This window comes from Tasmannia lanceolata, unplaced genomic scaffold (genome assembly GCF_043159265.1).
Source record: "Tasmannia lanceolata isolate RefF3 unplaced genomic scaffold, GAP_Taslan_0.1 ptg000048l, whole genome shotgun sequence".
Classification (NCBI taxonomy): domain Eukaryota; kingdom Viridiplantae; phylum Streptophyta; class Magnoliopsida; order Canellales; family Winteraceae; genus Tasmannia; species Tasmannia lanceolata.
In genome coordinates this window covers 375,889-398,631 of record NW_027518725.1, presented here as the reverse complement: position 1 = coordinate 398,631, position 22,743 = coordinate 375,889, and the positions used below count along the sequence as shown (strand labels likewise).

The 22,743-nt window shown below is 37.5% G+C and overlaps 2 protein-coding genes across 2 annotated transcripts; both read left to right on the top strand.

Annotated features, from left to right (window-relative positions):
• The first annotated feature begins 1,545 nt into the window (after window positions 1-1,545).
• Window positions 1,546-3,900, top strand: LOC143864395 (GATA transcription factor 7-like). The gene is made up of 2 exons (XM_077375324.1): window positions 1,546-1,956; window positions 2,673-3,900. The coding sequence occupies exons 1-2, from the start codon at window positions 1,666-1,668 to the stop codon at window positions 3,342-3,344; spliced, it is 963 nt and encodes a 320-aa protein (XP_077231439.1). The 5' UTR covers window positions 1,546-1,665; the 3' UTR covers window positions 3,345-3,900.
• Window positions 3,901-8,630: 4,730 nt separating this feature from the next.
• LOC143864223 (uncharacterized) lies at window positions 8,631-19,227 on the top strand. Its single transcript, XM_077375115.1, has 5 exons — window positions 8,631-8,823; window positions 14,719-14,888; window positions 15,966-16,029; window positions 18,755-18,830; window positions 18,921-19,227. The coding sequence occupies exons 1-5, from the start codon at window positions 8,649-8,651 to the stop codon at window positions 19,039-19,041; spliced, it is 606 nt and encodes a 201-aa protein (XP_077231230.1). The 5' UTR covers window positions 8,631-8,648; the 3' UTR covers window positions 19,042-19,227.
• Window positions 19,228-22,743: the final 3,516 nt, after the last annotated feature.

Sequence of the window (22,743 nt, the reverse complement as noted above, 5' to 3'; positions counted from 1 at the left end):
CATATTTTAATAATTGCACAAACCTAGGTTGTCTTTTCTTTTCTAATTGGCTTGTGACAGCTTTTTGGTAACATGTATAACCTTTGACAGCTCTGTAAATACTAAAATACAAGATGAGTTAGTGAAAATATCATATCTTTGTTGTGATGATATCATTTCCATAAAATTATTGCATTAATAGACCCATAAACATTTTGGCCGATCTAACCAGATATTTCGTATGTGCACATGCCGGTGTCGGATTTATGGGATTTGGTAAACAACCTGATCTACTGCTGGAAATGCAACAACCGAAAAATTCCAAGAAAATAAACTAAGTTATTGAAGGATAAAAAGGAAACAGATATTTGCCATCTCTAGGGTTACTGGGAAGACATGCCAATATCAGGCTTCCTCACTGAAATAATAGTAGGCTACTGATTTTAGCAGTACCATGTTTTGATAATGGCACTAGCTCACCTTGACTTTTGTTTTTTAATTGGCTTTTGAGAGCTTTTTGTGACTTGTATATAACCTTTGATAGCTGGTAAATAATAATAGCCAAGGTAAGTTTGTGCACTTATCAAAACATCTACATTTCAAAAATACCTCTATATCTTTCATAAAGTGACAAATATAGCCATATTTAAGGTGGACACTGCAATCATGTCGTGATAATTGCACCAACTCACCTTGTCTTTTGTTTTTTTAATAGGCCTTTGAAAGGTTTTTGGAAATTGTAATAACCTTTGGTAGCTGGTGAATAATAAAAGACAAGGTATGTTAATTCATTTATCAAAACATCTAAATTTCAAAAGGGAAATGATATCAGCACAACCATGTTTTAATAATTGCACAAACTCAGATTATCATTTCTTTTTTAATTGGCTTGCGAAAGCTTTTAGGGCCCGTTTGGATACCTCATATATTGTATTTGGATTTGGAATTGAGTTTTGAATACAAAATGAATAGACCCCGGCAGCTCTTGTTGAGAGAAAGAGAGAGGGAAGGGGGCAAAATTGGCTAGCTAAATAATGAAAGACAAGGTAAGTTAATACAATTATCAAAACATGGCCGTGCCAATATAAGTAGCCTCAAAAGCAACAGCAGATAGACGGACCGCCGATTCCGCCGAATGGAAATTATGGAATCACGAACACGCAAGTTGGTGGTCATTTCGTAATTTTGATGAAAAAGAAAGGCCAAAGAAGGGATACAAAAAAGCAAAAGAAGAAGAAAACGGAAAGGTGGGACTTTCGTGGGTAATCCCGTTAGGTAGCTTTATTAAAAAAGAAATGATCTTTTCGCCCCCGCTATAGGATAATACACTCCCCATTTAACATTAAATATTGAGGTGTATTATCCTAAATGAGGCGAAAAAATCACCTTTCTTATTCAAATCATGTGGAAAGCAGACGCGGTCCGAAGTGTCGGCCTGGCCGGCCTAATTGACGCAGACTCGGACTAGTCGTGGGTGCAAGTCGAGATCAAGGGGGGTGAGATTATAAAAAAAGGAGGGTCTAAAACCAGCAGTTATTTTATTAAAAACGGATTCTTCGTGCATTTCTGCGCTCATTCATTTCCCTCCCCAAAAAAGACCGTTTTTTCTCACCTTCTGAAGATTCTCTGAATTAGTTAAGATTTTTACCCTTTTTTTTTCTCCTTTTTAGGGTTTGTGTAGAGAATATGGAATCAAAAGCACTGAAGGGGAGTTCTTTAAGACCGGAAAAAATGGCCGGAAATGAGGTGTTTTCCGACGAAGTTTGGCCGGCGGTGAACGGAGAAAGGGAGGATTTTTTTGTGGATGATTATTTTGATTTTTCTAATGAAGATTTTGAAGGGTTTGGTAGAGGAGATGAAGAGGAAGAAGAAGAAGAGAAGGGTTTTAGTGGGTCTTCTTTTTCTGATTTGAGAGATGAAAGCTCTAACTTTAGTGTTTCTGTTAAAGAGGAATTTGAGTCTGAACTTGATGTTCCGGTAAGTTATTTTTCTTTGTAAAAATTGCATTTTTGGTACCTCTGTTTTTTTGTTTATTTTAATTTTTGGGGTTTGATTTCTCTTTGTTAAAGACCGCATTTTTCTTGGGTTTTTGTTATCTGGGTTTGATTTTTCTCTGCAAAAACCCCATTTTTTTTAATGGCAAAAAAATATTTAAATAAAATAAAAAACAAAAAAATTAGAAAATGCATTTTTCTTACCTTGATTTTTTTTTTTTTTTTGTTTATTTTAATGTTTGGGTTTTCTTATCTGGGTTTGATTTTTCTCTGAAAAAAAAATCTCGTTTTTCCTACCTTTTTTTAAAAAGTTTTGGGGTTTTCTTATCTGGGTTTGATTTTTCTCTTGAAAAAAATCTCATTTTTCCTACCTGGAGCTCTTGTTTATTTTAAGTTTTGTGGTTTTCTTATCTGGGTTTGATTTTTCTTTGGAAAAACCGCATTTTTCGTACCTGAGTTTTTTGTTCATTTTAATTTTTGGGTTTTTCTTATCTGGGTTTGATCTTTCTCTATAAAAATCGCATTTTTCTTACATGGGTTTTTTTTTTGTTTATTTTAACTTTTGGGGTTTCCTTATCTGGGTTTTGTTCATTTGAATTTTTGTATTTTTCTCACCCGGGTTTGACATTCTTCATTCATTTGAATTTTTGTGTTTTTATGAAGTTCTAATTTTTTATTTTTATTTCGGTTCTTCTACAGACAGATGATTTAGCAAACCTGGAATGGTTATCTCATTTCGTTGAAGATTCTTTCACAGAATTCCCCTCTTCAAGTGACTTTCTACCGACGAACAAGAACCGGAAAGAAAACCCGGTTCAAACCCAAAACAAAAACCTGAACCGGACCGGGTTTTTAACCATGGAAACCCATATCCCAGCCAAAGCAAGGACCAAACGTTCAAGAACCGGTTCCCGAACCTGGTCTTTCTCTGAATCGGCCTCTTCATCTTCACCATCATCCTCTTCTTCCTCATCATCCTCTTCCTCTTGTCTAATCTTCACAAAAATCGGCCAAAACCCTGACCTTTTCACCTTGATTAAAAAACCCCCTTCAAAAAAGCCAAAACCGGCTGAACCGGTTCAACCGGGTCAAACCGGTCAAACCCAATCTCAACGCAGATGTAGTCATTGCCTAGTTCAAAAGACTCCACAATGGAGAACCGGTCCACTTGGTTCAAAAACCCTTTGCAATGCTTGTGGGGTCCGGTTCAAATCCGGTCGGCTTTTGCCGGAATACCGGCCGGCCGGGAGCCCTACATTCGTCTCTGATGTTCATTCGAACAATCACCGGAAAGTGATAGAGATGCGCCGGAACAAGGAGATCTCTGAACCGGTCACCGGTTTGATTCCGGTTCAGCATTTTGAAATTTAGATTGAGGGAAAAAAAACAAAGTAGAAAGAAAACCGGGAAAGTTATGAACCCGGTTCGGTTCGGCTGTATATTTTAGTGGTTTGCTAATTTGTAGTCTAAATTCTAAAGTAGTTTGTAATGCATTTTAGGGAGGCTTTTTTTTAGTTTTTTCCACCCATTTCTTTTGTGGCTCTTTACTCAGTCTGTACCTGTGTTTTTCTGCTCTCTTCCTTTCATTCATTTCTGACTATATTCTGCTTTTTAGGCACTGGAAACAAAAAGCTTCTGAGAGAGAGAGGGAGAGAGAGAGGGGGGAGAGACTTTTATTATTCAACTACATTTTGATATATCCACCCATATCTTCCTCTGCCTATATGGCATGCAAGATAACTAGATAAGATGTATCTGTACTAAGGCACTAGTGCCCTGTTTGGATTAAAGGAGAGATTTTCTTAAAAAAGGAGACAAAACTGAGGGGGGTGTCATGAGTCATGAGTAATGAGTCATGACTGTATTCATGCATGATGACAAGTGTGAGAAAGATATTTTCTATAGAAGTTTTTGGGGCTTGTTTCTTTATTCATTCTTTATTTATTTTCATGTCATGTGATGCTTCCCTCCACATTCGCTTCACTACTCTCTCTCTCTCTCTCTCTCTCTCAACTAATTCAAACCAACCAAAACCTAAATAAATCAAATTCAAATCTATCTTTCATGCTAATCCCATGATTTTTCTTTCTAAACTTTTTCAACCACTATTGCATAGTGTAATCATATAAAAGTCATGGTGGACAGAAAATGTTTGCTCTAGGGTGTGTGGGGTTGGAGCTGTAATAATGCATTTGAATGAGTCATGGGTTGTGGGGCTTGGAGTTGTTGGTAGTGGCGTTGGGTTCTTCTTGTAGATGCACCAACCACACCCAAAGCAATCTCTCTCTCTCTCTCTCTCTCTCTCTCTCTCTCTCCAAGCATCCAAAGAAAAGGAGGAAATTTTAGAAGTGGGAAGAGATTTGTTTTGTTTTATATTTTGAATTGTGAGGGCGTCTCTCTCTCTCTCTCTCTCTCTCTCCAAAAGCATCCAAAGAAAAGGTGTTAGGAAATTTTTAAAAAAACTATGGGGGGATTTGGGTGAGAAGAGATTAGTTTTCTTTTATATTTTGAGTTGTTAAGGTGGATATCCCTCTCTCTCTCACACAACATTCGAAGAAAGAGGGTTAGGAAATTTTTAAAGGCTAAGGGGGGAAGAGAGATTAGTTTTGTTTTATATGTTTGAGTTGTGAGCGTGGATATTTCCCTCTCCATATCTCTCTCTAAGCATCCAAATAAAGGGGTTAGGGATTTTTAAAAGCTAAGGGGGGAGTTGGGTGGGAAGAGAGATTTGTTCTGTTTTATTTAGGGAAATGATATCTGCGCCAAGTGTTTTTGATAAACATGATCTCCACTTGTTTGTCGTGTAATATTTAAAGGGATGTCAGAGGATATTACGGTTCTCAAAAAGCGCTTAAAACCCTTTAAATGCTAGACGACAAAAAATTAGAGCTCATGTTTATCAAAACACTTGGCGCAGATATCATTTCCCTTTATTTATTTATTGAGTTCTAAGTTGGATATCCTCCCATGCAATTATCCCAAACTTATATCTCTTCCTCGAATAAGTTTTTTTTTTAAACCTAGCTATAACTTGCACGTGTCTTGTTGCCTCATTCGTAAACATTCTCAAAAGTTTGACGTCTTTTGTGAAAGTGAATCCATATGGGTGGGTGGTTGGATCCCATCAATTAAGTATGATCCCACGCGGGCTTGTCCTTATCATGATATGATGTGGTGCACCCCTCTATTGAAATATTTTTCCATGGAAAACGGATTCTTTTAAGGTTTGGTAACTTTTTTTAGAGGGGGCGGGGTATTTTTGCAAAATGAAGTCTTCTGCTTCGCTTTATTTGCAAAAACAGTCTTCTAGTTTGACAATTTACAAATAGAGTCACCGCATTTGAATGAATTTTGCAAATCAGGTCATGCCATCGATTGGTGACCAAAATACTCATGGAGTCGTCGTAGATATTTTTTTGCTTCATAAAAAGACCAAAATATCCTTATATGTTAAAGGTCTAAAATTACCTTGTAAAAAGATCAACATACCCATGAGGCTCAATGATATGTTTTGATTCAAGAGTATGGGAGTATCATTTCTATATATCCTAGCATTCTTGGAACATGGGTGTAAAAAAATGGGTCCCACTCCATCAAAACATGAGGTGTGAATGGTGAACCCCACCCTATACATGGGCTTGGATGGAGATCATGGGACCTACCCAATAAAAACATGAGGTAAAATAGTAGGCCCCACCCGATGCATGGGTTTGATTTTAGTTGGTGGGACCCACCCTATCAAAACGTACGTATCACTGAGTACTAGGTTTTGTATGTTTCTTGGTTCTAAGCTTGTTGTCACTGTGTTTCAGGAAATTTTTTTAAAATGTGTTGATCTAAAAAAAAGTTGAAGCTGCATAGATTATTTGAATCGTTCCAACTATCATCAACCAAGGATAAAATACAGGATTAGTAGCTTGCTAGCAATCACCTCGTAGTTAATGAATTCATTAGTGAAAGCTACGACATAGAAAACCAATCAATTGAGCTCTCGAAGGACTTTGTAGTGCTCCTATTCTGACCACCATCGACTTCACCTTTCGCTTGGCCTATCCTCATTGTCCTTTATAGTACCTATGTTACAGTCTTAGGTGGGGGTCTAGCTAGGTATGGGACTAGGTGGGAACCAGCCTGGTATGGGAAAGGTTTAAAGAGCCTAGCCTAACTTGTTCCAAGTCTGGAGCTTTTGGCGTTTTGGTTAGGTATTTTACATTTAACCTTGGTTGAGAAGTGAAAAGCCGAAGATGTTGATAAACTAAATTAGAAAGATAGCATAGGGCAAGCGCTGCCTTGCACCCACAATTAGGGTTCGGATGTGTTGTTGGAGAGTTTCTTGTTTGAAAAACAAGGAGGAAGAGTGAATGGTTGATAAAGGTGTTGGTAGATTCTTAATCTGAACCGAATCCATAGTTTTTGGCATTGAAGATGATCATCGTTCGAATAACCAAATGGCGAAGGTGGGGAAAAGTAAAAGATTTTTTTAAGTTTGAAATAAGATAAGACAAAAGAGAGGGCTAAAAAATTAGGGGACGAAGAGCAATTAGGAGATGTGGCACCCTAGGATGTTGCCGCAGGAGCATGTGTCACGTTAGCATAACTCTTTAGCATAAATGAAAATCATACTTTAAGAAGCCTTTATAACATCAACATTATCTGAACCAATCATTTTGAAATCCAGTTGGTGATTCCTCTTATGGAAATACCATGATCTCTAATGAAAATTTTGGCAGTGGACTGATCAAACCAAAGAACTTTTTTTTGGGAAGTAATGGAAAGGAAAAAGGGAGGGATTTGCTAGGGACAATCACAGAAGTCATTTCGTGGATGGGCCGTTGCATGTGAGAGCGGCCACACCGGCTCAGATTTTGTTGTATTCATTTAATTCATCTGAGGTGGCTGCTCTCACATGCGACAGCCCACCCGTGAAATGCCTTCTGCGATGGTCCCTAGCAAATCCCAAGGAAGAAGTTTATCAAGATTTCTATAGGGCAGTGATAAATCGACCCCCGTATATCTTAAATCGACCCCTTATAGGGCAGTGCTTAGAGAGAGAGAGAGAGAGAGAGAGAGGGGAGAGAGCGAAGGTCAATTTAAGATATTAGGGGGTCGAGTTATCATTGCTCTTTCTTTATTTGCAATAAATGAAGGGAAATGATATATTCACCCCCTTTTTTACTTGGGACAGTGCCCTCTAGTGTAAAAGAGTAGACACATATACACTAGAGGGGCTGTCCCAAGTAAAAAAAAGGGACGAATATATCACTACCCTAAAATGAATTGATAAAAGAGAAATGATCTGCATGCTCTAAACTAAATGAATGTAATGTTCATGGCTTTCCAAAGTAAAACAAAGGCATGGAAAGATAGATGGAAAACAATTCTTCACTTGATCCAAAATATTCATTTGATAAGAAAAATATAGAATAGCGATAAACATGGAGATGTATGCACAACCAGAATAGAGATAAACCCTACATTCGGTAAACTTGTCAAATGACATCCAAAAAATAGAAAAATAATGGCACGGAAACATGCGGTAGACTGAAGCCGAAGACGAAGACGAAGACGAAGGAGGAGAAAAGAAGAAAAAGAAATAAAATTTTATTTTCTAGTTGAACCAAATAATAGAAAAGAAATTATATGAAATTGATGGAAAGGTACAAATTTTCAAGAGGAATGATTTTCTTGTCAATCAAATAGGCCCTAAAAGTCTCTTCTTCGTGTGATCCCAACCTCCCCTCTCGGTAGATTGCAAATTGCTGATGATTAAAAGAAACAGAAGAAGATGATTCACATTTAATTGTGATTTCTCCATCAATTGGAGGGCCAGATTGCCAGAAGGAGACCCAAATCAGTTTGCAACGTGATTAACCTTCTTAGAGGGAATATTAGCCTCTTGACCCAGAAGGAGACCCAAATCAGTTTGCAACAACGTGATTGACCTACTTAGAGGGAATATTAGCCTCTTGACCCACTTTGAGTGAAAGGTCAATCTTCTTGCACAAGCACAATTTCTAAAATAAATTTCTTCCTTCCTTTGGAAATGGCTACTAACATACTTTTTATACAACCTAGTCATTTGAATATTTTCTCTCTCAAACTCCTACCTATTGAACTAGATAACGTTATCCTTATATCTGAGACTCTACTTAGATAATAAACAACTAAATAGCATACTCTAAAAACTACTAAAACTAAACTAGTTTATTCCACCCAAAGTAGGACCCATCTAGGCACATAACATATGAATGGCCCAGATCAATGTAAAAGTGGACCCACCAATTTGGGGGTGCAACTCGGGCGGGTTGGGTTCAGGTTGAGGCCAACCCGACCCCGACCCGAGCAACCGTTTACTCAACCCGAACCCGAACATGACCTGACCCGAGTTCCAACCCGAGTTCAACCCGAGATTTTAAGCTCAAAAACTAAAAAAATTATTAAAAATTTCGGGTTGAACTCGGGTCGGGTTGCCCAAGCCATCAACCCGAACCCGACCCGAACTCACCCCCGGGTTGAGAAAACCGAACCAGAACCCGACTTGAACTCAACCCAACCCGAGTTTTCCCGGGTTGAGCCCGCCCGAGTTGCACCCCAAGGCCGCCAAAGAAATTCCGTACCTCCTCATCCTCTCCAGCAATAAAATAAGAGCTCGCAACGTTTTAGAGAGAAGGAGAGATGGATGAATCAGAAAGCATGGGGAAAGAAGAGGAAGGAGAAGAACAACAAAAGCAGAACCCCGTGAAGGTTTCAAAAGGAAAATCTTGTAAGGGATGTCTCTATTATTCAACCGTTTTAAAATCCAAATCCCGAAATCCTCTCTGCGTCGGTATCACCCGAACCCTACCCCAAGGTTTCGTTTCCAATCCCTCCTCCTTTTCTACCCATTAGGGTTAGGGTTAGGGTTTTTTTTATACTCTCTCTCTCTGTTGATTTTTTCTATGTTGTGCTTCAATTACTTCTATATTCTTTTTTTGAAATTGTTTTAATTACTTCTATATTCTATTTGTTTTGTAGTTCAGAAAGTGGGTATTTGTTTCTTTATTCATATCATTGTTTTGGGTGTTTTGGGTCTTAGGGTTTGCTTTGAAGAATGGATCTTTTCTATTGTTGATGGGTTGGAATGGTATTTATTTCGAAGAATTTGGAGCCTTTGATCTTATTTTGGGGTTTGATTGATTCTTGAATCATATGGCAGTAGTAATTTTTCGATTAATTGGATTAGGAGGCCTAATTAGGAGTAGGGTATGATAAATTTGGGGATTAGAGTAGGAAAATCTTCCAATAAATGATGGGTTTATGTCAATTCCAAATGCGATAAGAACAAAGATAATTCTCACAGTCAAACACATGTCTTCAGGATTAAGCATTTGGTTATACTTGGAAAATGGATTCTATTTTACGTTTATCACTCTGTTTGGACTTTGGATTGCAAGAATTTTTTTTTTTTGGAGAAGTCTGGAAAGGAAAAATATTTCTACTTTTTTACACACAAAAAAGATAACTTGAACCAACTTTATTCAAGTTTCATTTAGAGAGACATTCAATTTGCTATGATATCCCTCTCAATTAACCATAATCATATTATTTCTCTCTAAATTGAGGAAAGAAAAGAATTTTACCGAGAAAAAAATTCTGAGACTAAAAGAGAACTTACATATCCCTATGAATCACTGCTGCATAAAAGGCACCCTAAAGGGGATATAAGAACCATACATTAGACACATAATCCCATGACATTGAATCATTAGAGCTAACATCTCAACTTTACAAGTCACATGGGAGTTGCCTTTTTGGTAGATGTGGGAAATCTGAATAATCCTTAAGTTGTGGGAAGATGATCTATTTATCGAAGTATGAGTAAATTTTGTGAAATGAAGGTGAATCTCTTTTAGCGATTCTATGAGGGAATCACCCTCATCCATACCTTTTGTTGTGAGAGGACCATGGAGACACTTAACGTCCTTCCACAAAGCAAACACTTCGATCTTGTTTGCATGTGTCTTAGTCATTGCTCTACCAAAGCCAACATGCTGTGTCGCTCTTTGCCTCACAGTTCTCTATTTTTCTATTGCAATCACCCTTGTCTATAGGTTTCTTGGGAGAAGACCATAAAGGCACCTAATACCATTCCAATAAGCCAACACGTCTGTCCACCTTGATTGCATGGGTAGTGCTAGTTGAATTGGCACATGCAAGAATAACAAGAATGATTGCTTCTTCTTTAGTCATTGCTCCACCAAAGCAAACAAAATGCATCACTCCCAGTGTTGTAATTGTAAATTCATAATCGTTCTTGTCTATAATATTGTTGGGGAAAGCTCCTATAAGAGCTATGCTCGATGCTGTTCCATGTAGGGACACCTCCATTTTGATTGCATTGGCAGAGCCAATTGAATTAATACATGCAAGGGCACTTGTCTCTTCCTTGGTCATTGCTATGCCAAAGGCAGCATTGTGTATTGCTCCTCACTTGATTTATCTCTTAGGGATAGTTGCTTTAGTTCATTCATGCACTTAAGTTGTTATTTGTTTATTTCATTCATACACCTTTATTCTAGTTATTTGTTTGAGTCTTATTGAACCTAGATGTAGGGATATCCACATCACTTACCCACTTACTGTGACCCACCATTTCATTCATACACTTTTATTTTAGTTGTTTGTTTGTCTTATTGGACCTCGATGTGTTATCAAGCTAATTATGTTGAAATCATCTTCCTCCATTAGATGGCATTAGAAGCAATATAGATATTGAAGGAACTGCCTCAGACCCATGCCCTTTTCCCTTGTAGGATAACTTTTGTGAAGGCCTGCATGGCAATACTTACTCATCATCATCTTGCAATGATCATACCCTGCTTTTAACATCCGAGTTAGCTTGAGATGACCAAGTCGGAATTGATCACCCCATGACATGCTTGATATTTATACTTGCGACTTTGGTGTAAAAATTTGATATTAAACAACATTTCGAAGTCCATAGAGCAACACACCCATCTATCTCCAGTATTATGGATCCTTGTCACTATCATTTCTACAGCCTTTTGATTAAAGTTTAAATGGCAAACCTCCTGGTTACTCCCGAAAAGAAATAGAATAGCTGCTGTAGGATGACTCAAGACCATTCTGGCGTTTATCTTTATTGTTTCTTAGGCTTCTATGTGGGCAACAGAGCCATGGAGTTCGTCTTTACTTCGCCCTTGTAGAAAGAGCCCATAATTGGCTGCTCTAAGACGATCAAGTTAATCAGCGACTCTGTCATGATCTTACATTTTGAGTACTAGCAGGCTAGTTGAGCACCTTATTACTTAATTAGTAAACATGCTCATGATTTATTCAGCGTCTTTTGCATATAGAGAGAAGAAATCCATAAGAGTTAGAATACTGATTTTCCCCTAAAACTATTACTTGTTATCCATGCAAAATCAATATCTTATAACTTTCCCGAGAAAGTAGCTTAAAGCATTTATTTTCAATCGAAACTACAATGAACCCATTCTTGAGTCAATCATCGAATTGTCCAAGCTGACTCGCTTTCCTTTGCTGTGTTTTTGTCTGAGTTCGATTTTCTCCTAACAAGCTAATCACAACTCCTTTGACTGGTCCGAGTTAATGAAAATTAACGATCATTGATTTACTGTAGTCGACTCCCTCTTACCTGGGCCTAGTTCTCGTCCGAGTATGAGTTTCAAATCATTTTTTGAATATGTTTTGAACTTTTTTTTACCCCCTTTACGTATAATAAGAAAAAAAATAGAGTTTCTACTTTCTACATGTTGGGAGTCAAATTCACAGTCCATGTATCCATTCTCTCATTGAACACCAAAATTGTAACTCCTTTTCTTATCTATGATTTAATTTTCTCCCGTTTTATGAAACTATGGCTCCAATAAGTTTTTTGTGTAATTTGATTATTTCTTCCTTTCTTTTGGAGTTTATAATTCTTGTTGGACAGCTTAATGTTGCTTGGATGGGAGCATGCCTCAGTAATTCATTTTTAGGAAGAGGTCTTGGAGCACAGTGGGTACTTATATGCCTTATGAATTATGTTGCTTTTTTGTTAGTGAATAATCTGGCCAAAACAAACCAGCATCATCTTCACTAATTGAACAGTGGACCTTTTTAGTTCAACGGATTACTTGTGTTCATTTCCAATTTCGCAAGCTCCATTCTATTTCTAGGCATCAATTGACTTTAGTGTTGATTCCCACCTCTTGTCATTCACTGGCTGCAACCTAGGTGGGTTGTCTCAAATTTATCTGTCACGAAAGCTGCAATTTCACTCCTGGATGTGGGTACTGATGTTATTCACTAGCTGGATCATCAAGTAAACTTCAGCTATGTTGGACCCTTACAATTCAGTTGCTAAATTGCTTTCTTTGAGGGCCTTCAAAACAAAGACATCTCTTGGATTTTCACCATCTACTTGTTCTTGTCCAGGAAGATTCACTTGAGGCCATTTGCCGAGGGAGACAAACTCCAACTGTTCATAATTTTTTTTTTCAAAATTTTCTTCAGTGGCAACAAAGAGAATGTTATTCCTTGTGTTTTATTCCTCTGAAAATCGGGTCCTTCTTAGGCCAGAGAAGTGATTTTTGGTCAGTTGTAAGTTAACATTGTGAGGGGCTGGAAAGATTTCTTTTTGAGGAAGAGGTTAGAATCTCTATTTTTTCCATGCTAAGAAATAAAGCTCATAAGCTGAATGGTTTTTGCATGAAATTTTTGTAAAGAGTTTTGGTTCATAATTTTGGGCTGCAAGCTTGGTCCATTCCCAACTCTTATTTAGGGCTTCCTTTGTGCATTAGCAGGCCTTTGAAGAGCTTGTGAGGTCCTGCAATCAAGTGGAAAAATATTATCACATTGGAATACAAGTTTATTGTCTCTATATCACATGTCTCATTTTTTATGTCTGTCTGTGACTAGAGAATTGGGCAGTTCCAAAGGAAATTTATTTGTAATGATAGCAAAAACAGAACGTAATATCATCTGGTAAGATGGGACGAGGTGTGCAAGCCTAAAAAGGAGGGAGATCTTGATATGGTTTATTTCAAATTGATGGACAAGACTCTTCTTGTGAAATAGCTTTGGAAGTTTGGGGATGATAGAGATAGCCTTTAGATATCGGTCATTGTGTTCAAGTACAGATACAATTTCGGTGGGTGGTCTGTGTTTGATGCCTATAAATCTCAAGGATCTTCGGTTTGGCCTGATATTATGAAGTATAGGGCCGGTTTCCATGCTGGCATTCAATTTAGAGTTTGTAATGGGGAGAAGATTAGAATCCGAGCAGGCGAGTGGGGTAGCAACAATTCCTTAAACGTTGATTTCCGGGTGTTTTTTAACATGGCTATTGACAAAAATGTAAGTGTGGTTGATTCTGCTTATTGGCAAAATGTGAAGGTGGATGGAATGTTAGATTTGAAAGGATATATTTTTTCAATTAGGAGAATGACCTACCTGAGGTCCTGAGCCTTTAGCTAAGATTGATTTGAACTTCATTCGCAGACATGGTTTTGACAAAAGAGTTTGGAAATGGTCCTCAAGTGACATATTTTTAGTGCATTATTTTTATATCAATCTTGCTGGTCAGACTCGTCCCTCTCCTGCTTGGAGAGCATAAAATTGTTAGGCTCCACCTAGAGTCATGACCTTTTTATAGAATGCGTGCCTTGATAAGATCCTTATGACTGACCATATCCGGCACAGATAAAGGATTTTTGCTGACCATTACGCGCTATGTCTTGACGATGCCAAGTCTGTTGATCATTTGTTGATTCATTGTAGGTTTACTAATCCAATTTCATATTTTCTTCTTAGCCTGTTTGGAATTATTTGTGTTCTTCCTGGCAATATAGCTGATTTATTTGAGATTTGGGTATCCTCGACACTGTAGAGGTAGTCCTTGGGAACTTTTTCTTTGCTGATTCAGTCTGGTTAGTTTGGAGGGGAAGGAACATTATAAAGGGATGTCAAGGAGTGTGCATAGCATTCTAAGGCAAAGTGTGTGTGTGTGTGTGTTTTTTTTTTTTTTTTCTGAGAAAACAGAAAAATCCGGGGAAAATAAATCTCTGATAAATGAATTAAACTAAATGATGAAAAACTCATTTTCCTAGATCTTTTTTCCAAGAAAATACAATCCATACATCCAAACATGCCCTTAAGACACCTATTTTCACTTCTTTCCTCATAGTTAAGTTTTCTCTTAGGAGCTATGTTTTCAATCTACCTCTTTTTCATTCATGTAGTTTTTTTTGAACGGTATTCATTCATGTAATTGTTTGGGGGGTTTTCCTGTGAGAAAAGCTATAGAGTGGCATGCTACTAGGGATTGTCAATCTCCCTATGTTAAATATGGTATCTAAACTAAGAGCATGGCTCAGCTGATATGGAAGTAGTTCTTGCATTTGCATGTCTTTAACGTTCCCTTAGAAAAAATCCGGCAATTGTAGTATGCTCTAAGATATTATTGAAATGGATGGAAAATTATATTCACTGTAATACGAAATTACCAAATTCTGCTTTTGTACTTAGTGGCTGACATCATGTGGTTAGCTTTTGTACATCCCGTATCTTTGAGTCCCACATTATTATGCTCTTATTTATTGAATTAATCTTTTGTAGGTTTCATTAATCAGTTTCTATTTTCATAGCAATGCTTACTCATTTCCTTTTGGTTTTTATTCGAAATTAAAAATAAGTCATTATAGCAACCACAAATATATTGATTTTGAAACTTTCTGAGCAGTTCCCAGCTATATCATAGGAGAATCTGAGGTGGAGGCTTCTAAAGAGGGTCGCAACTTATCGGACTTCAAGTACTCTTGTGTTGGTTATTCGGTGTTTCTGGAAAACAAAGATAATCCTGCTGAGCGACAAGATAAACAAGCAGAACTTCCATTCTGTGTTGGGATTGAGGTTATCATCTTAAATGATACCAATGTTTTTGACATTGAAGAGTTCAATATTGATTTTTTCTTTAGCATGAAATTTACTGTTGTCGCTATTAACACCAAAAAATTACCATTCAAAAAAAAAAAAAAAAAACACCAAATATTTAAAATTTTGCTGTCTTTTATTGTATAAAATTCTGTTTTTTGCACGACATCCTAGGCTATTTACATAGAGAGTTACCATTCAGCGGCCATGTGCTAATGTTTCTTGTGGTTAGTGAAATGGCTGTTACTGTAACGTGAATGCTTTTTATTACTGAATTCTATGCATCATAATTTGTATATGTAGTTTTTTTTTGAATGGCAATAATTTATATATGTAGTTAAGGAAGTGTTTTTTTAACTAAAACAAATGACCAACATTTTTAAAGGGATAAAGATAATTACAGATGGTACCATTAGAAAAAAGATATTACAGATGGTATATAAGTGACAAGAGAACAACTTGTAGAAAGAAAAGTGTTCTGGTCTTCTCACTTTTCTTTAACATGCCTCAAAGTTGTAGGTGAAGATTGACAAACACCTGCCATGCTACTCAAGCACTTGTTCTTTCTATGATCAGCGTTTTGTAGGACCATCAGCCAATTGAAGTATAGAAGGTGCTACATGGATTATGGAATATCTATAAGATCAAACTTTTTTGCTAATAAAATGACAGTTTATATCTATGTGATTCGTTGGGGCATAAAAGATGCGACAGATAGAGAGGTTACGTAACAAAATTTAAAAAGAAAAAAAAAAGTTTTTTTTTCTTCCTTCTCATTTAAGTTTAGGAACAGTGATTTTTTCACATTAGTGTTTTAAACAGCCTGCCTAACAAAAAAACAGAAGGAAATAGAAGAAAATATATCTTTTCATATCACGGTCTAGATTCTACTTTCCCCTCCACGTCAAGATTTCCATAAAAACCGCACCCAGAACTATGAAACTAACAGCTTGCTGTTAGAAAGTTCCATGCTCTCCTGAATCTAAATATCTCAGTCCAATCGTTATGCCAACTATATCACCAAATGCAAGCTTACATGAGCATTTTTTGTAGCAGTTTTTGGTAGACAAAAGGGCTGCAGCTGCTAACCGTGTTCCTGCTCAAGCACACAACAAGGAAGGTAATGTAAAGCCATGAGAACCATTTTACATACTTTACATGTTCTTTTGGCTTATAGACAATTGTTTTGTTGGTTCTCAGTGGATATTTTGGATAATATCATCTTATTTGCATCTTCACTCCTTGATTTTTTTTTTTGGTTTCACTTACTGCTTTTGTGTTTGCCGGATAGTACAGAGTAAACTGCTAAATGTTATTTCTCATGATAGCGGTTCTATTTCATTACTTTGAAAGATTTAGTGATACTTCTCTGCTTTTGTGTTTGCCGGATAGTACAGAGAGTAAACTGCTAAATGTTCTTTCTCAAGATAGTGATTCTATTTCATTACTTTGAAAGATTTAGTGATACTTTGCTGCTTTTGTGTTTGCCGGATAGTACCGAGAGTAAACTGCTAAATGTGATACTTCTCTGCTTTTGTGTTTGCTGGATAGTACAGAAAGTAAACTGCTAAATGTTCTTTCTCTAAGATAGTGATTCTATTTCATTACTTTGAAAGATTTAGTGATACTTCTCTCTCTCTCTCTCTCTCTTTATATATATATATATATGAGAAAACGGTTCCTACACATATGTGTAGATAAGTTATCTACACACTAGCTTAAAATACAGTGGGGGCCACATTATTTGGGTGATCCAAACCATTCATTTTTAAGGCCCTCACATATATATATATATATATATATATATAGAGAGAGAGAGAGAGAGAGAGAGAGAGAGAGAGAGAGAGAATAGAGTTCCTAAGGTGTCACCTCATATAGCTTATATGAGGTGGCGCTCACAAAACATAAGGGGCCCACATTTTTGGGGTGATCGAAACCACTCATTTGAAAGGCCCTTAGATGGATATGGTGCCTACAAAAAATCAGGTCCATAGGATCATCCTAACCCTTCCATTTATGGAGGTTAAAAATGGGCAGATTTATGGAGGTTTATACCCATCCATTTCAACCTCTACAAATGGAAGGGTTAGGATGATCCTATGAAGTTGATTTTTTGGGCACACCCTATATATGTGAGGGCCTATCAAATGAATGCTTTCGATCATCCAAACAAAGTGGGCCTCTTATGTTTTTAAGCGCCACCTCATATAAGCTATATGAGGTGACACCTTAGGAACTCTATTCTCATATATATATATATATATATATATATATATATATATATGGGGAAAGTGATTGTGAGTGGCCCCTCATATAAGCTTATATGAGGTGACTGCTAAAATCATGGTGGGCCCACATTTTTGGGGTGATCCGAACCGGTCATTTGATAGGCCCTGACATAGATAGGGGGTGCCCAAAAAATCAGCTCCATAGGATCATCCCAACCCTTCGAACTGTGGAGGTGAAAGAGGGGAAAATGGACGGGTAAGTGGGCAAATTTATACCCGCCCATTCCCCCCTCTTTCTCCTCCACAGTTCGAAGGGTTGGGATGATCCTATGGAGCGGATTTTCTGGGCACCCCCTATCTACGTCAGGGCCTATCAAATGACCGGTTCGGATCACCCCAAAAATGTGGGCCCACCATGTTTTTAGCGGTCACCTCATATAAGCTTATATGAGGGACCACTCACAATCACTTTCCCCTATATATATATATATATATATATATATATATATATATATATGAGGAAAGTGTTGGTGAGCTTAAGCTCACCAAACTTATGGTGAGCTTAAGCGCCCCAATCACATGGGTCCCACATTTTCTGTGGTGATCCAAACCATTCATTTGCAAGGCCCTATCGTAGATAGGGGGTGTACCAAAAATCAGCTCTATAAGATCATCCTAACCCCTCCATTTGTGGAGGACAAAAATGGGCAGATTTGTGGACAAATTATGTCTGTCCATTTTGACCTCCACAAATGGATGGGTTAGGATGATCCTATGGAGCTGATTTTTGGTACACACCCCATCTATGTAAGGGCCTTTCAAATGAATGGTTTGGATCATCCTAACAAAGTAGGCCCCAATGTGATTGGGCGCTTAAGCTCACCATAAGTTTGGTGAGCTTAAGCTCACCAACACTTTCCTCTATATATATATATATATATATATATATATATATATATATATATATTTCATTACTTTGAAAGATTTAGTGATACTTCTCTGCTTTTGTGTTTGCCGGATGGTACCGAGAGTAAACTGCTAAATGTTCTTTCTGCTAAATGTTCTTTCTCAAGATAGTGGTTTTATTTCATTACTTTGAAAGATTTAGTGACCTCTCTCTCTCTCTCTCTCTGAATGGCTGTGCTCCCCTTTAGTTTAACGAAGAGTGTAGTACTTAGGATTGCACTTGTTGATGAAAGTAGCAAGGAAATGACTTTGTTAGCATCGTGACTTTCAAGTCTCCGGCTAGGATGACGCTTTACATCCTGTTCTCATCTGACATGTTTCACGGTGTTATGTTTGATATACTAATTTGGGTGATAAGAATCGATGATTAAAATGATATGCTTAGCAGTTCATCTTCTAATTTCCCTTGGCCCTTGATCATCTACCCTTTATTATGAATTGCTTCGAATCCTGACATCTCCAAATTTGTCCCGTTTCTTTCTCTGAGTCCTATTTATAGTTAAAGCAAGAATTGTCTGGATATTTTTTATTTTTTTGAAAATGAATTGTCTGGATATTACTCAATAATAAATCCCAAATTACCCACTCTTGCTTGTAACTATTTTCTAGAACTCATGAATCTACTGTCTCATAACCTTGGGTTTCTTGTAGACGATCGAGCTTTTCCTCAGCCGCGGGCATACAAACCACCACCACCACATGCTATGGGTGAGGAATTCCTAAGCAGGCAAGCCCGTAGTTTCAATAACTTAGAACCTTTGTTTTTCTATTCTTTTCTGTTGAAAGGCGTGAATTCTTAAACTAAAAAAAAATGCAGGTTCACAAGAAATGCGGGTCTTGTGGCTTCTGGTGTGGCCAGAAACATGCACAGAGCTTGCAATTATGTAAAAGACAGTTTTGATGACATATCGTACCCATACCGTAGACGACCCAAGTAGGTGAAGAAGGCGAAGAAGACAGTTGTTGCCGAAACTCTGTCACTCATGGATGAATAATGCGATAAAATAAAGAACATGATTGAGGGAAGGGAGGTAATTTCCACCGTTTGTTCTCCTTTGTTTTTTGTGAATTTGGCAAGATATTTGGATCATTGACTGTGGTAATACATGCTGTTTATTGTGATTTGTATTGGTTTTTTGAGAGAATTGTGATCTGTATTGTAACAAAGTTGTTTTGATTTACTGGCAAGGAAAGCTAGATGCTTTAAAACATATGCACGCCATGGAGTCCTCGGAGAAGAAACCCAACATTAATAGGACCACTGATTTGGCCTGGCATGCATGTGTACCTAATTTACGAAGTTTGGGTCCCCAGTCAGTTCATTCAGGTCTTGACATCTATTCACTAAATTTTAGGGGTGCAACTTGGGTCGGGCTCAACCTTCCTGACGGGTTCAACTGGATTTCGACTCAGGTTGGGTTAGCATTTCCTCGGGTTGGGTTAGGTTCGAGACCTTGGACAACCTAACCAGTACTCGACCTTCATCCTCTAATTTTATCGTTATTTTCAAAATCTTAGGCCATGTTTGGCTCCCAAGAATTTTTATCAAATCCCTCTCCCAACCTCTGTCACCACTTGAAAAGGTTGATTTATCATGAAAATAAATTCATGGTAGCCAAAATAAATCTTGTAGACCCACCATGAATGAGCGAGAGTACAAACAGCAAAACACAAAGGGTGTGCTATTTTGATTCCGCCTGGTCCTGGTCCCGGTCCCCTGGCATTTCGTTAACCCCCTGCAATACGCATTCGCCCCCCTGTTAACGTGATCTGATGTCAATAGGCGTTAAAGTTGCCCACTGTTCATGTTATAAGGGGGCCGAATGCGTACTGCAGATGGGGGTGAAAATATCATCTCCCAAGCAAAGAGAAAAAGTAAGAAAAAAATTAAAAAAAATCCTAAAATGTCCAATTTATAAAAAATAACTAAAATACCCCTACTTTATGAGAATGACCAAAACACCCATGTCATGTAGAAACTGTGCAAAATACCTTAGCAAAAATACCAAAACACTTATTCTGTAGAAAATGACCAAAATACCCTATCTCATTCAGATGACAACAACCCCTAATAAAAAATGACAAAAATACCTTTAGGGCCGTTTGGATACCTCATATTTTGTATTTGGATTTGGAATTGAGTTTTGAATGCAAAATGGGTAGATCCGCCAGCTAATGTTGAGGGAGACAGAGAGGGACGGGGGTACTTCCTACTGGAGGGAAGAGGTTAAGGAGCAAAGAGGGTGAAGGAAACTGCCACGTCTGTGGATTTCCAATTACTTATTTCCACAGCATATTTGGAAATCTGATTTTTTTCTACTATCAGTCTCTGATTTGAAAATCCAAGGATTTGATCCGGATCCAAATCACAAGGTAAAAAGGGCTGCAAATGTGAGAAATCAAAATCAAAATCTTGTCGGCATCCAAACCGGCCCTTATATCATGAAAAATTAACCAAAGAGAATCTATATATTCACCCCCTTTTCTTCTCCGGGCCACCCCTTGTAGTGTAAAAAGAGTACTCATTAATACACCAGAGGGAGTGGCCGATGAAGAGAAGGGGGCAAATATATCACTTCCGTTAACCAAAACCAAAATGCCCGTACAATTTCTGGCCCCATAATCTGGGTGTGCCATGGGGGAATATTTCCATGCGCGCATTAATAATCTATGATGATCTTAGTAAACCTGTGGTAGCATATTGACAAATGTCATTACGGCTACGCGGATGACAAAATTCGGGTTGAGTTATTATTTTTTTGGTAGATAAACTGGCTTGAACCCACAAATCTCCCCGCTGCCCCTAGTGTTTTAAAACGTGAACACGTGACAGAATGTGGCCAAAGCAAATCTTAGTCTATTCAGTGCGGCGGGGGCGGGATCCTATAATTGGTTGACAAGATCGAGTGTTTGATTGACACGATCATAATTCGAGTCAAAAGAGTTTTGATTGACTTTAATAATGTAAGATCTAGGCTTGGACAAGAACTTGACCAAGGTAAAAAGGAGTTGACTCATAGGAGAGTTTTGAAACTCACCTGGCCATAGAAAGAAGTTTCTAACTTAGATACGGATCACTCTAATACGTGAGCATCAACAACAGACAAAGCTAGAGAATGAAATTGAGTTAGACTACAAGAACGATCACCACAATCAATTTTGGCTCTCATGCAGGATCAAAACATCCTATCTATAAGATTGAATCTTATAAAATTCAAAACGGTTTTTTATTGAACCCTAAACAAGGGATAATAGATCAAAGGGTCTAGATCATCCAATGAAGGTGGGCCCATCGCCACAATCAATTTTGGATTTCATGCATGATCAAACATCCTATCCAAGGTTTCAAATTTCGGTTTCGGAATGTGTTTCGGTCTAAATTTCGAACGAAATCCGTCGAAATCTATTCCACGGATAAGATTAAATAATTATAAAAAATCCAAATCCAAATTTTTGGGTGAAAGCTCTAAAATTTAAACGAAATTTTGAAATTTCGAAATTTACAATTTCGGGTTTCATCGATTTTGGTTTCGTTATCGACCGAAACCCAAAATTTCAAACTGAAATTTTGAATTTCGGTTGAAATTTAAGATTTAATCTAAGATTGGATTTCGGACCAAAATTTCGGATTATAAGATTGAATCTTATAAAATTCAACGGTTTTTTATTGAACCCTAAACAAGGCCTAAAAGATCAAAGGGTCTAGGATTATCCAATGAAGGTGGGCCCGCTGGGCCCAATACTACTACTACACAGGGAGTGCAATGCACCAATATCCAATCAACTGTCGGACCTCATCAAAACCCACGTATAAATTATTCAAATACCCATTACCAATCCTTCTCCTCCTTTTATGGTATCTATGCATCCACGTATTTCTACCAGGTTTTTCATGTGTTTCTTGTTGTTCAAGCCCACAATCCCACGGTACCACCATGACATCCCCATTATCCCGGCAATGTCCTTTTGGGTCTCTGAGTAATAATGAAGGGGGATGAATCGATGGAAATGGAAAGACTGCAATTAGATTTCCTTCCATTTGAATGGGACCATATCTTTCTTCTTGATTTTCTGAGATTTGCTCATCTCAAATTGGATCCCGCACAACCCATTTCTGGCATTGGATGATGCATATAAATTTAACACGTAAAGGTAGCTTATACTTGGATTTTTTGGAGGAGGCCTACTTTTTTCTTCACCTTTGTGGGTGGGATTGCTTTCATCTTCTTTTTGTCAACCCTGCAAATGGCTTGTATCGCTTGTAAATTTATGATGCTTGTTGGGAACTAATGGTGGCCGCGTAAGATATTCTCCGCTTGTTTAGTGGGAATACCCTGTGCTTCATCTTCTCATCTACAGGTAAATATAAGCCCATAGACATTTTACATCAGAAACCACTACAGATAATAAAAAATCTAGAAAAAGTAAGCCAAATACAAAATTATTACCAGAGCTAACTCGTCGGTAAGAAAGACTAGTTTCAATTTCTCATCGACACGTTAGCTTTGGTAATAATTCTTGATTACATATTTGCATTTGTTTTACTTTTTCTTTTAGATTTTTTTATATTATTTGTTGTGGTTTCTGAAATAAAATATTTATGGACTTATATTCACTCTTTAAGTCAGAAAATTAGAAGC